This window comes from Oncorhynchus gorbuscha, linkage group LG09 (genome assembly GCF_021184085.1).
Source record: "Oncorhynchus gorbuscha isolate QuinsamMale2020 ecotype Even-year linkage group LG09, OgorEven_v1.0, whole genome shotgun sequence".
In the NCBI taxonomy this organism is placed as follows: Eukaryota; Metazoa; Chordata; class Actinopteri; order Salmoniformes; family Salmonidae; genus Oncorhynchus; species Oncorhynchus gorbuscha.
In genome coordinates this window covers 84274512-84289511 of record NC_060181.1, presented here as the reverse complement: position 1 = coordinate 84289511, position 15000 = coordinate 84274512, and the positions used below count along the sequence as shown (strand labels likewise).

Genomic DNA, 15000 nt, shown 5'->3' with positions numbered 1-15000 from the left:
TACCGTCTTATAGGCAGAAACTCAAACAGGATGTACCAGTGACGAGAACCATTCAACGCTGGTCTGACCAATCAGAAGCCACGCTTCAAGATTGTTTTGATCACGCGGACTGGAATATGTTCAGGTCAGCCTCAGAGAACAACATCAACCCATAGGCTGACTCGGTGAGTGGGTTTATAAAGAAGTGCATTGGAGATGTTGTACCCACTGTGACTATTAAAACCTACCATAACCAGAAACCGTGGACGGATGGTGGCATTCCCAAAAAACTGAAAGCGCGAACCACCGCATTTAAACATGGAAAGAGGTCGGGGAACATGGCTGATTATTAACAGTGTAGTTATTCCTTCCACAAGGCAATCAAACAAGCTAAATGCCGATACAGAGACAAAGTGGAGTCGCAATTCAAAGGCTCAGGGTCTGCAGGAAATCACGGACTACAAAAAGAAAACCAGCCACGTCACGGACACCAAAGTCTTGCTTCCAGACAAACTAAACACCTTCATTGCCCATCTTTGAGGATAATACAGAGCCACAGGCCCGCTAACAAGGACTGTGCCCCGCACCCCCCCTCCTTCTCCGTTGCCGACGTGAGTAAAACATTTAAACATGTTAACTCTCGCAAGGCTGCTGGCCCAGACGGCATCTATAGCCGTGTCCTCAGAGCATGTGCAGACCAGCTGGCTGGTGTATTTACGGACATATTCAATCGCTCCCTATCCCAGTCTGCTGTCCCCACATGCTTCAAGATGGCCACCACTGTTCCTGTACCCAAGAAGGCAAAAACAACTGAACTAAATGACTACCGCCCCGTAGCACTCACTTCTGTCATCATGAAGTGCTATGAGAGACTAGTCAAGGATCATATCACCTCCACCTTACCGGCCACCCTAGACCCACTTCAGTTTGCATACCACCCCAAAAGGTTCACAGACGACGCAATCACCATCACACTGCACACTGCCCTATCCCATCTGGACAAAAGGAATATCTATGTAAGAATGCTGTTCATTGACTACAGCTCAGCATTCAACACCATGGTACCCTCCAAGCTCATCTTCAATCTGGAGGCCCTGGGTCTGATCCCCGCCCTGTGCAACTGGTTCCTGGACATTCTGATGGGCCGCCCCCAGGTGTTGAAGGTAGGAAACAGCATCTCCACTTTGCTGTCCCTCAACACTGGGGCCCCACACAAGGGTGCGTGCTCAGCCAACTCCTGTACTCCTTGTTCACCCACGACTGCATGGCCATGTACGTCTCCAACAAGTTTTCGGACGACACAACACTAATGGGCTTGATTACCAACAATGATGAGACAGCCTACAGGGAGGAGGTGAGGACACTCAGAGCGTGGTGTCAGGAAAATAACCTCTCACTCAACGTCAACAAAACAAAGGAGATGATCGTGGACTTCAGGAAACAGCGGAGGGAACACCCCCCTATCCACATCGACGGGACAGTAGTGGAGAGGGTAGAAAGTTTTAAGCTCCTCGGCATACACATCACGGACAAAGTGAATTGGTCCACCCACACAGACAGCGTGGTGAAAAGGCGCAGCAGCGCCTCTTCAACCTCAGGAGGCTGGAGAAATGTGGCTTGTCACCAAAAGCACTCACAAACTTGTACAGATGCATAATCGAGAGCATCCTGTCAGGCTGTATCACCGCCTGGTATGGCAACTGCTCCACCCACAACCGTAAGGCTCTCCAGATGGTAGTGAGGTCTGCACAACGCATAACCGGGGGCAAACTACCTGCCCTCCAGGACACCTACACCACCCGATGTCACAGGAAGGCCATAAAGATAATCAAGGACAACAACCACCCGAGCCACTGCCTGTTCACCCCGCTACCATCCAGAAGGCGAGGTCAGTACAGATGCATCAAAGCAGGGAACGAGAGACTGAAAATCTCAAGGCCATCAGACTGTTAAACAGCCACCACTAACATTGAGTGACTGCTGTCATACATGTAAAAAATGTATCACTAGTCACTTTAAACAATGCCCCTTAATATAATGTTTACATACCCTACATTACTCATCTCATATGTACAGTATATACGGTACTCGATACCATCTACTGCATCTTGCCTATGCCGTTCTGTACCATCACTCATTCATATATCTTTATGTACATATCCTTCATCCCTTTACACTGTGTATAAGGTAGTAGTTGTGAAATTGTTCGGTTAGATTACTCATTTGTTATTACTGCATTGTCGGAACTAGAAGCACAAGCATTTCGCTACACTCGCATTAACATCTACTAACCATCTGTATGTGACAAATACAATTTGGGGAAAGGACACTCTCTAATTGTTTTATATTTTTCACATTTTGTCAGGAAATGCAGCTGTCTCAGGTTCTGCTGTTGTGCAGTGGTTGCACAGCCTTTCCTCTACAGGGAGCCAGGTTTTCCTGTCTACCCTTCTCAATGGCAAGGCTGTGCTCACTGAGCCTGTACTTTGTCAAGGTTTTGATCAGTAACCATGGTCAAATATTTAGCCACGGTGTACTGTCGATTTAGGGCCAGAAGGAACTGCATTTTGCTTTGTGTTTGTGCTTGTGTTTCCCAATAAGCAATGTAGTTTTGTTTTGACTGTGTTGTAATTTGGTTTATCCTGATTGATTGGATGTTCTGGTCCTGAGGCTTCAGTGTGTTAGTAGAACAGGTTTGTGAACTCAGCCCCAGGACCAGCTGGGTGAGGGGACTCTTTTCTTTGCTCAGCTCTTGGCATTGCAGGGCTTGGTAATGAAATGAGAGGGGTTGGGTTCACTGTATTTCAGATGTCTCCAAAACTTAACTGCTCTTTTTTAAAGTTTTTATTATTAGTGGATATTGGCCTAATTCTGCCCTGCATGCATTGTTTGTAGTGTTCCTCTGAACGTGTAGGAGAATCTTACAGAACTCTGCATGCAGGGTTTCAATGGGGTGTTTGTCCCATTTGATGAAATCTTGTTTTGCAAGTGGACCCCACACCTCGCTGCCATAAAGTGCAATTGGTTCAATTACATATTCAATTAGTTTTAGCCACATTTTAATAGGTATTTCAATTTTAAATTGTTTATTAATGGTGAAGAATGCCCTGCATGCTTTCTCTCTCAGTTCATACACTGCCTCATTAAGGTGTCCAGTTGAGCATATTTTTAAACCTAAGTAATTGTAGTGTGTGCAGTACACAGTATATTGTGTACCAATTGAGAACTTTGGTCTAATTCCCTGAGATCTGGATCTTCTCTGTAAAATCATTATTTTAGTGTTTTGGGGTTTTACTGCCAGGGCCCAGGTCTAGCAGTACTGCTCTAGCAGGTCCAGGCTCTGCTGTAGGCCATGTGCTGTGGGGGTTTACTGCCAGGGCCCAGGTCTAGCAGTACTGCTCTAGCAGGTCAAGGCTCTGCTGTAGGCCATGTGCTGTGGGTGACAGCAGGCACAGGTCATCTGCAAAGAGCAGCCATTTAACCTCTGAATTGTGGAGACTAACACCAGGGGCTGATGATTTTTCTAGAATATTGGCCAATTCGTTGATGTAAATATTGAAGAGTGCAGGGCTCAGATTGTAACCATGACGAAGGCTCCGCCCCTGGTTAAAGAATTCTGTTATTTTCTTGCCAATTTTAATGCTGCACGTATTGTCAGTAAACATTGATTTAATTATGTCATATGTTTTACCCCCTACACCACTTGCAATAACTTTGTAGAACAGTCCTGTATGCCAAATAGAATCAAATGCTTTTTGGAAGTCGATAAAGCAAGATTATATTTTGGTATTATTTTGGTGGACATGTTTATCTATCAGGGTGTGCCTTTTACTCAGGACATTGTGCTTATTAAGAAAGTGTAGAACTCTTGCATTTATAATACTACAGAAAACCTTCCCCAGGTTACTGTTCACACAAATGCCTCTGTAATTGTTAGGGTCAAATGTGTCTCTGTTCTTAAAGATTGGGGTTATGAGTCCTTGATTCCAGATGTCAGGGAAATAACCTACACTTAGGATCAAATTAAACCGTTTTAAAATAGCCAATTGACCTTTTGCACTAGTGAGTTTGAGCATCTCATTTAGGACGCCATCAGGTCCACATTCTTCTTTAAATTTGAGGGCCTGAAGTTTCTTATTGAGCTCCTGGTCAGTAATTGGGGAGTCCAATGGATTTTGATTGTCCTTTATAGCTTTTTCTAATCCATTCAGCTTCTCATGAATGTGTTGTTGTTCTGCGTTTGTGTCATTTGAACGGTGTTGTGAACGGTGTTGTAGAGGGTTTTAAAATGGCTTGTCCATATGTCACCATTTTGTATTGCTAATTCCTCTTGTTTCGATATTATAATTTTTTTTGCCAGAAGTTGTTGTTGTTGTTTGTTTATTTATTTTATCTTGTGTCCTTTAACCATTTGTACATTGTTAAAACACTGTATATATATATATATATATATATATATATATATATATATATATATATAATATGACATTTGTAATGTCTTTATTGTTTTGAAACTTCTGTATGTGTAGTGTTTACTGTGAATTTTTATTGTTTATTTCACTTTATATATTCACTTTATATATTATCTACCTCACTTGCTTTGGCAATGTTAACACATGTTTCCCATGCCAAGAAAGCCCTTGAATTGAATTGAGAGACAGAGCGAGACACAGAGAGAGACACAGTCACACAGAGAGTGACACAGAGAGAGCCAGAGACAGAGAGAGAGAGAGACAGACACCGAGATAGCGACTGCACCTGCGCTCCTCTCCATCAGCCCATCCCCTCTCCCACATCCCCAGGCTTTCTGGCTGGCCACCCCTCAGCCAGGCTGAGTGGAGGCTGAGTGCTCTCCCTCCAACACAGTAACACACACAGAGACACATCTCTTCCCTTCTGTCCTTCTTCTGCCTGTTTTCACTTTCAATATGGAATTACTTATCCTTTTTCTCTGTGGGAGGATTTGGGTTAGCAAAGCTGTTGTCGTGTGAGGAGGAGAGGAACCGTTGAGGAGGAGTGGAGACATTCTGTTCATCAGTTTGCTGTGCTGGCAGGGTTTGCTGCTGAGGTGTGCACTCACATGTCACCTCTAAAAGGAGTCAGTGAGTCAGTGAGTGTATGTGAGCGTGTGCGCGTGCACAGTTGATTCTGCTGACTGACACATGGGATTGACTTTGATTCCTCCACCTGAACCCCTCTCCTGAGCTACCTGCTCTCACAGTCTCAAGTCAGAATGAGACGTTCATCTTTGTTTCTCAAACGTAACATTTTGTCATTGTTCCAAACGTAACATTTCAAACTCCAAATGGTTACGGAAAGGGTTAACTTCTTATGGGCAGGTGGGAAGGTAGCGTCCCACCTGGCCAACATCCGGTGAAATTGCAGAGCGTGAAATTCAAACCACAGAATTATCAATATTTATCTTTCATAACATCACAAGTGTAATACATCAAAATAAAGCTTAACTCCTTGTTAATCCAGCCGCTGTGTCAGATTTCAAAAAGGCGATATAAAAAATGCCTTACCTTTGACGATCTTCTTCTGTTGGCACTCCAAAAGGTCCCAGTTACATCACAAATGGTCCTTTTGTTCGATGATGTCCTTCTTTATATCCATACAAACTAAGTTTAGCTGGCGCGCTTCAGTCAATAATCCACCCAGCTTCCCTCCATCAAAATACATACAAAATGAATCACAAAAGTAACTAATCAACTTTTCCAAACAAGTCAAACAACGTTTATAATCAAACCTTAGGTACCCTAACATGTAAATAAACGATAACAATTTAAGACGGAGAATCGTTATCGTCTTTACCGGAGAGAAATACCAAAGAACGCTCTCTCATTCACACGCTTGGAAACACTACAGCCAAAATGGGAGCCACCTAGAAAAACTACAATTTTTGGGTAATTTTTCCAAAAACCAGCCTGAAACTCTTTCTAAAGACTGTTGACAGCTAGTGGAAGCCCTATGAACTGCAATCTGGGAGGACTTGGCCTTATAATAAAAGTGACAGCCATTGAAAATAGTGGTGGGCGGAACATTTTTTTTTGGGGGTAGGGGGGGTTTGTCCAAATATATCCAAATTATATGCATATCCTAGCTTCTGGGCCTGAGTAACAGGTAGTTCACTTTGGGCACACTTTTCATCCGGACGTGAAAATACTGCCCCCTACCCAAAAGAGGTTAAGGTTTGGGATAGGCTTAAACAAAAATATTTGAACTTGCAACCTTTGGAATTAGAGGCAGATGCTTACACCCATCCATCCATCCCCTTCCACAACACACTGTCAACACCGAAACCTACTTTAAGGTAACAGCACTTACTGTTGCCCCTAGTGGCCAGTTTCCACGTCATTGGACCTGTTCTCTGTGTGTGGATTGGACCTGTTCTCTGTGTGTGGATTGGACCTGTTCTCTGTGTGTGGATTGGACCTGTTCTCTGTGTGTGGATTGGACCTGCTTTCTCTGGGGGACCAGTAACTTTTTTTCACCTTTATATAACCAGGAACAAGTTCTCATTTACATCTGCGACCTGGCCAAGATAAAGCAAAGCAGTGCGACAGAAACAACAGAGTTACACATGGAATAAACAATAAACAAGTCAATGACACAGTAGTAAAAAGAAAGTCTATATACAGTGTGTGCAAAAGGCATGAGGAGGTAGGCAATACATAGGCCATAGTAGTGAAGAATTAAAATTTAGCAGATTAACACTGGAGTGATAAATGAGCAGATGATGTGCAAATAGAGATACTGGTGTGCAAAAGAGCAGAAAAGTAAATAAAAACAATATGGGGATGAGGTAGGTAGATTGGGTGGAATATTTACAGATGGACTATGTACAGCTGCAGCAATCGGTTAGCTGCTCAGATATCTGATGTTTAAAGTTGGTGAGGGAAATAAAAGTCTCCAACTTCAGCGATTTTTGCAATTCTTTCCAGTCACTGGTAGCAGAGAACTTGAAGGAAAGGCAGCCTAATGAGGTGTTGGCTTTTGGCATGTTCAGTGAGATATACCTGCTGTAACGTGTGCTACGGGTGGGTGTTGTTATCGTGACCAGTGAGCTGAGATAAGGCGGAGCTTTACCTAGCATAGACTTATAGATGACCTGGAGCCAGTGAGTCTGGCGACGAATATGTAGCGAGGGCCAGCCGACTAGAGCATACACTCGCATTAACACTCGCATTAACATCTGCTAACCATGTGTATGTGACAAATAAAATTTGATTTGAAGGTGATTTGGTAACAAAACGGATGGCACTGTGATAGACTGCATCCAGTTTGCTGAGTAGAGTATTGGAAGCTATTTTGTAGATGACATCTCCGAAGTTGAGAATCGGTAGGATAGTCAGTGTTACTAGGGTAAGTTTTGCTTTGTTGCGAAATAGAAAGCCGATTCTAGATTTGATTTTGGATTGGAGATGTTTGATATGAGTCTGGAAGGAGAGTTTACAGTCTAGCCAGACACCTAGGTATTTATAGTTGTCCACATATTCTAGGTCGGAACCATCCAGGGTAGTGATGCTAGTCGGGCGTGCGGGTGCAGGCAGCGAACGGTTGAAAAGCATGCATTTGGTTTTACTAGCGTTTAAGAGCAGTTGGAGGCTACGGAAGGAGTGTTGTATGGCATTGAAGCTCGTTTGGAGGTTAGTTAACACAGTGTCCAAAGAAGGGCCAGAAGTATACAGAATGGTGTCGTCTGCGTAGAGGTGAATCAGGGAATCGCCCGCAGCAAGAAGGACTTGAAGGACTGTATGCCCCGTGGCATCTCACCGTGGTCTAAGGACAGTGTTTTTGAAGCATCTTTACCTTGCCTGTACCTAAGCTGACTGAGTGGGTAGGTGTTTCTACTCTGGCCTGACAGAGAGATACTACTAGTGCAGTAGACACTGTCATCTCTATCCTCTCTCACCATTGTGGTTCAATGTTCATTCTCTGGTCATGTCCAGTCACTATGGTTCTACGTAATCTTATTCCTCTCTCTCCAGTCTCCAGCTGTGTTCTTGTTATGGTCATGTGTGGTGGGGTCAGGTGTTAGTAGTTGTGTTGACCGTGGTCCTCCTTTCTCTCTTTTCCAGTCTGTCTGCAGCAGGAGTGGGTTTCATTCTGGTCATTGACCGAAGGCAGGACCGATGGGCTGCCGTCAAGGGGACCCTGCTCCGCATCGCAGTGAGTAACCATGCGTGTGTGTTTCTGGCGAGTGTGTTTCTGGCGAGTGTGTTTCTGGCGAGTGTGCCTGTGTGTGTGTGTGTGTGTGTGTGTGTGTGTGTGTGTGTGTGTGTGTGTGTGTGTGTGTGTGTGTGTGTGTGTGTGTGTGTGTGTGTGTGTGTGTGTGTGTGTGTGTGTGTGTGTGTGTGTGTGTGTGTGTGTGTGTGTGCCTGTGCCTGTGTGTGTGTGTTTCTGGCGAGTGTGTTTCTGGCGAGTGTGTGTGTGTGTGTGTGTGTGTGTGTGTGTGTGTGTGTGTGTGTGTGTGTGTGTGTGTGTGTGTGTGTGTGTGTGTGTGTGTGTGTGTGTGTGTGTGTGTGTGTGTGTGTGTGTGTGTGTGTGCGTGTGTGTCTGTGCGTGTCTGTGCGTGTCTGTGCCTGTGCCTGTGCCTGTGCGTGTGCGTGTGCATGTGCGTGTCTGTGCCTGTGTGTGTGTGCGCGTGCGTGCGTGCGTGCGTGCGTGCGTGCGTGCGTGCGTGTGTGTGTGTGTGTGTGTGTGCGTGTGTGTGAGTGAGTCTCTCTCTCTCAATACCTGGTGTTTCCTGTCCAGTCACAGCTGGTGGTCAGGCCGTCTCTCTCTCTTACTTCCTCTCTCTCTATCTTTCGGTCTCTCTCTTGCTCTCTCTTTCTCTCTCACAATCTATTTCCTGCTAGATGACACCTTGCTGGCAGCTGAATAAAGTGTGTGAGCTGTGAGGAATATTATCTCTACATTGGTTACGTAGGGTGTTTCTTTATTTGTGCTGAGATGATACGTATTTTTAGTGCCATAATGGTCCGTCCATTAATAGCACAGGATTTCCAATGTCTTTTTCTTTTGTACAAAATTACTAAACCATTTATGAGATCCTTCCGAACCTTATCAAATAAGTAACAATACGTAGCTGAACATGATTCATATAAATTTGAATCAATACCTAAATCGTAAGTGATATTTAGCCCCGTAGGTAGTGTACAATACAGTACATTATAGGATTACATCCTTGGTTTCAGCACCACAGTAGCATGGACAGCTACTCACACAGGCAAGTAGGTGTCTATAGGTTCTCTGTGATTAACACGGAATCCTCGTCATCTTTAGTTTCAGTGAAATTAAAATAATTCTTTGGAGGGAGTGAAAGAGAGCATTTCCTAGACAGAGGAGGATATATAGAGACAGAGGTGAATATATATATATTTTTTTACCTTTATTTAACCAGGCAAGTCAGTTAAGAACAAATTCTTATTTTCAATGACGGCCTGGGAACAGTGGGTTAACTGCCTGTTCAGGGGCAGAACAACAGATTTGTACCTTGTCAGCTCGGGGGTTTGAACTTGCAACTTTCCGGTTACGAGTCCAACGCTCTAACCACTAGGCTACCCTGCCTCTAACCACTAGGCTACCCTGCCTCTAACCACTAGGCTACCTGCCTCTAACCACTAGGCTACCTGCCTCTAACCACTAGGCTACCTGCCTCTAACCACTAGGCTACCCTGCCTCTAACCACTAGGCCACCCTGCCTCTAACCACTAGGCTACGCTGCCTCTAACCACTAGGCTACCCTGCCTCTAACCACTAGGCTACCCTGCCTCTAACCACTAGGCTACGCTGCCGGTCCAGATTCCACTGGGACATGAAACGGACGTGGCTGTGGGAAGTACAGGTGCTGCAGCGCCCGCTGAACAATCAGAGTAATACACGAACGAAAGCACCCCCATCCCCAAACATCTTCTCGCAGCCACGTCCCTCGTTCATTTCAGCTTTATTAATCCCACAAGTGGAACGTTACGGCCTGACAGGCTGAAAATGGGAGGCAGTCAATCACCGCCAGAACGGCAGCCTGATCTGGATAGTTCTTCCAGGCTAAATGACACACACACACACACACACACACACACACACACACACACACACACACACACACACACACACACACACACACACACACACACACACACACACACACACACACACACACACACACACACACACACACACACACACACACATAGACCCACACTCCCACTACACATGCAAGCACACACACACTCACACACACAGGCCGTGTAATGAACAGTAATGAAGGCTTGCCTGTGTTGAGAGGACACAGTCCAGACCTAATTATAAATCAGTTACGTTACGGTCAAGCGGTTACATCCCTCATCTGGGAGTCAGACTAGTTCCTTGTATTTACTGTCTCCTAAATCAAACCAACCCTCCTTTTCAATACAACTCCTAGTAAATTGCATTACATTAATGTATTCCTCTGCCTTGCTTGTCACCAGCGGTTGTTGTTGTTTTGTAGGCTATATTGCTAGTGAATAACCAGTCGCTTTCATAGCCTGCTGTACTGTAGGGTCAGAGGTCATTTAGAGCTCTCCCTAGTTGGGCCGCTCAGCAGAGAGGAACAGTTCACTCATTCATTCATTCATTCCATTAAGTTCCTGTATCCCAGAGTGGTTTATTAGTTAACTCCATTAAGTTCCTGTATCCCAGAGTGGTTGATTAGTTAACTCCATTAAGTTCCTGTATCCCAGAGTGGTTGATTAGTTAACTCCATTAAGTTCCTGTATCCCAGAGTGGTTGATTAGTTAACTCCATTAAGTTCCTGTATCCCAGAGTGGTTGATTAGTTAACTCCATTAAGTTCCTGTATCCCAGAGTGGTTGATTAGTTAACTCCATTAAGTTCCTGTATCCCAGAGTGGTTTATTAGTTAACTCCATTAAGTTCCTGTATCCCAGAGTGGTTGATTAGTTAACTCCATTAAGTTCCTGTATAAGAGTGGTTGATTAGTTAACTCCATTAAGTTCCTGTATCCCAGAGTGGTTGATTAGTTAACTCCATTAAGTTCCTGTATCCCAGAGTGGTTGATTAGTTAACTCCATTAAGTTCCTGTATCCCAGAGTGGTTGATTAGTTAACTCCCATTAAGTTCCTGTATCCCAGAGTGGTTTATTAGTTAACTCCATTAAGTTCCTGTATCCCAGAGTGGTTGATTAGTTAACTCCATTAAGTTCCTGTATCCCAGAGTGGTTGATTAGTTAACTCCATTAAGTTCCTGTATCCCAGAGTGGTTGATTAGTTAACTCCATTAAGTTCCTGTATCCCAGAGTGGTTGATTAGTTAACTCCATTAAGTTCCTGTATCCCAGAGTGGTTTATTAGTTAACTCCATTAAGTTCCTGTATCCCAGAGTGGTTTATTAGTTAACTCCATTAAGTTCCTGTATCCCAGAGTGGTTTATTAGTTAACTCCATTAAGTTCCTGTATCCCAGAGTGGTTGATTAGTTAACTCCATTAAGTTCCTGTATCCCAGAGTGGTTGATTAGTTTAAAGTTCCTGTATCCCAGAGTGGTTCCTGTTAACTCCATTAAGTTCCTGTATCCCAGAGTGGTTCCTGTATTAGTTAACTCCATTAAGTTCCTGTATCCCAGAGTGGTTTATTAGTTAACTCCATTAAGTTCCTGTATCCCAGAGTGGTTTATTAGTTAACTCCATTAAGTTCCTGTATCCCAGAGTGGTTTATTAGTTAACTCCATTAAGTTCCTGTATCCCAGAGTGGTTGATTAGTTAACTCCATTAAGTTCCTGTATCCCAGAGTGGTTTATTAGTTAACTCCATTAAGTTCCTGTATCCCAGAGTGGTTTATTAGTTAACTCCATTAAGTTCCTGTATCCCAGAGTGGTTTATTAGTTAACTCCATTAAGTTCCTGTATCCCAGAGTGGTTGATTAGTTAACTCCATTAAGTTCCTGTATCCCAGAGTGGTTGATTAGTTAACTCCATTAAGTTCCTGTATCCCAGAGTGGTTGATTAGTTAACTCCATTAAGTTCCTGTATCCCAGAGTGGTTGATTAGTTAACTCCATTAAGTTCCTGTATCCCAGAGTGGTTTATTAGTTAACTCCATTAAGTTCCTGTATCCCAGAGTGGTTTATTAGTTAACTCCATTAAGTTCCTGTATCCCAGAGTGGTTGATTAGTTAACTCCATTAAGTTCCTGTATCCCAGAGTGGTTGATTAGTTAACTCCATTAACTGTATCCCAGAGTGGTTTATTAGTTTCCATTAAGTTCCTGTATCCCAGAGTGGTTGATTAGTTAACTCCATTAAGTTCCTGTATCCCAGAGTGGTTGATTAGTTAACTCCATTAAGTTCCTGTATCCCAGAGTGGTTGATTAGTTAACTCCATTAAGTTCCTGTATCCCAGAGTGGTTGATTAGTTAACTCCATTAAGTTCCTGTATCCCAGAGTGGTTGATTAGTTAACTCCATTAAGTTCCTGTATCCCAGAGTGGTTTATTAGTTAACTCCTAAGTTCCTGTATCCCAGAGTGGTTGATTAGTTAACTCCATTAAGTTCCTGTATCCCAGAGTGGTTGATTAGTTAACTCCATTAAGTTCCTGTATCCCAGAGTGGTTGATTAGTTAACTCCATTAAGTTCCTGTATCCCAGAGTGGTTTATTAGTTAACTCCATTAAGTTCCTGTATCCCAGAGTGGTTGATTAGTTAACTCCATTAAGTTCCTGTATCCCAGAGTGGTTGATTAGTTAACTGTATCCCATTAAGTTCCTGTATCCCAGAGTGGTTTATTAGTTAACTCCATTAAGTTCCTGTATCCCAGAGTGGTTGATTAGTTAACTCCATTAAGTTCCTGTATCCCAGAGTGGTTTATTAGTTAACTCCATTAAGTTCCTGTATCCCAGTTCCTGAGTGGTTTATTAGTTAACTCCATTAAGTTCCTGTATCCCAGAGTGGTTTATTAGTTAACTCCATTAAGTTCCTGTATCCCAGAGTGGTTTATTAGTTAACTCCATTAAGTTCCTGTATCCCAGAGTGGTTGATTAGTTAACTCCATTAGAGTTCCTTAGTTCCTGTATCCCAGAGTGGTTGATTAGTTAACTCCATTAAGTTCCTGTATCCCAGAGTGGTTGATTAGTTAACTCCATTAAGTTCCTGTATCCCAGAGTGGTTGATTAGTTAACTCCATTAAGTTCCTGTATCCCAGAGTGGTTGATTAGTTAACTCCATTAAGTTCCTGTATCCCAGAGTGGTTGATTAGTTAACTCCATTAAGTTCCTGTATCCCAGAGTGGTTTATTAGTTAACTCCATTAAGTTCCTGTATCCCAGAGTGGTTGATTAGTTAACTCCATTAAGTTCCTGTATCCCAGAGTGGTTGATTAGTTAACTCCATTAAGTTCCTGTATCCCAGAGTGGTTGATTAGTTTCCATTAAGTTCCTGTATCCCAGAGTGGTTGATTAGTTAACTCCATTAAGTTCCTGTATCCCAGAGTGGTTGATTAGTTAACTCCATTAAGTTCCTGTATCCCAGAGTGGTTGATTAGTTAACTCCATTAAGTTCCTGTATCCCAGAGTGGTTGATTAGTTAACTCCATTAAGTTCCTGTATCCCAGAGTGGTTGATTAGTTAACTCCATTAAGTTCCTGTATCCCAGAGTGGTTGATTAGTTAACTCCATTAAGTTCCTGTATCCCAGAGTGGTTGATTAGTTAACTCCATTAAGTTCCTGTATCCCAGAGTGGTTTATTAGTTAACTCCATTAAGTTCCTGTATCCCAGAGTGGTTGATTAGTTAACTCCATTAAGTTCCTGTATCCCAGAGTGGTTGATTAGTTAACTCCATTAAGTTCCTGTATCCCAGAGTGGTTGATTAGTTAACTCCATTAAGTTCCTGTATCCCAGAGTGGTTGATTAGTTAACTCCATTAAGTTCCTGTATCCCAGAGTGGTTGATTAGGTTCCTGTATCCCAGAGTGGTTGATTAGTTAACTCCATTAAGTTCCTGTATCCCAGAGATTGGTTGATTAGTTAACTCCATTAAGTTCCTGTATCCCAGAGTGGTTGATTAGTTAACTCCATTAAGTTCCTGTATCCCAGAGTGGTTGATTAGTTAACTCCATTAAGTTCCTGTATCCCAGAGTGGTTGATTAGTTAACTCCATTAAGTTCCTGTATCCCAGAGTGGTTTATTAGTTAACTCCATTAAGTTCCTGTATCCCAGAGTGGTTGATTTAACTCCATTAAGTTCCTGTATCCCAGAGTGGTTGATTAGTTAACTCCATTAAGTTCCTGTATCCCAGAGTGGTTTATTAGTTAACTCCATTAAGTTCCTGTATCCCAGAGTGGTTGATTAGTTAACTCCATTAAGTTCCTGTATCCCAGAGTGGTTTATTAGTTAACTCCATTAAGTTCCTGTATCCCAGAGTGGTTGATTAGTTAACTCCATTAAGTTCCTGTATCCCAGAGTGGTTGATTAGTTAACTCCATTAAGTTCCTGTATCCCAGAGTGGTTTATTAGTTAACTCCAGTTCCTGTATCCCAGAGTGGGATTAGTTAACTCCATTAAGTTCCTGTATCCCAGTGGTTTATTAGTTAACTCCATTAAGTTCCTGTATCCCAGAGTGGTTTATTAGTTAACTCCATTAAGTTCCTGTATCCCAGAGTGGGTTAACTCCATTAAGTTCCTGTTAGTGGTTTATTAGTTAACTCCATTAAGTTCCTGTATCCCAGAGTGGTTTATTAGTTAACTCCATTAAGTTCCTGTATCCCAGAGTGGTTGATTAGTTAACTCCATTAAGTTCCTGTATCCCAGAGTGGTTTATTAGTTAACTCCATTAAGTTCCTGTATCCCAGAGTGGTTTATTAGTTAACTCCATTCAGGGTTACAGGCTGCAGGGATACAGGCTGCAGGGATACAGGCTGCAGGGTTACAGGCTGCAGGGATACAGGCTGCAGGGTTACAGGCTGCAGGGATACAGGCTGCAGGGTTACAGGCTGCAGGGATACAGGCTGCAGGGTTACAGGCTGCAGGGTTACAGGCTG

General features: G+C 43.2%; 1 protein-coding gene across 1 annotated transcript in view; it reads left to right on the top strand.

The window, feature by feature from the left end:
- LOC124044461 (guanine nucleotide exchange factor DBS-like) overlaps positions 1-15000 on the top strand; it is a 57347-nt gene that overhangs the window by 4803 nt on the left and 37544 nt on the right. Inside the window, exon 3 of the mRNA XM_046364094.1 lies at positions 8061-8151. Within this exon, the coding sequence (XP_046220050.1) occupies positions 8061-8151 (91 nt within the window). The remainder of the gene's footprint in view (positions 1-8060; positions 8152-15000) is intronic.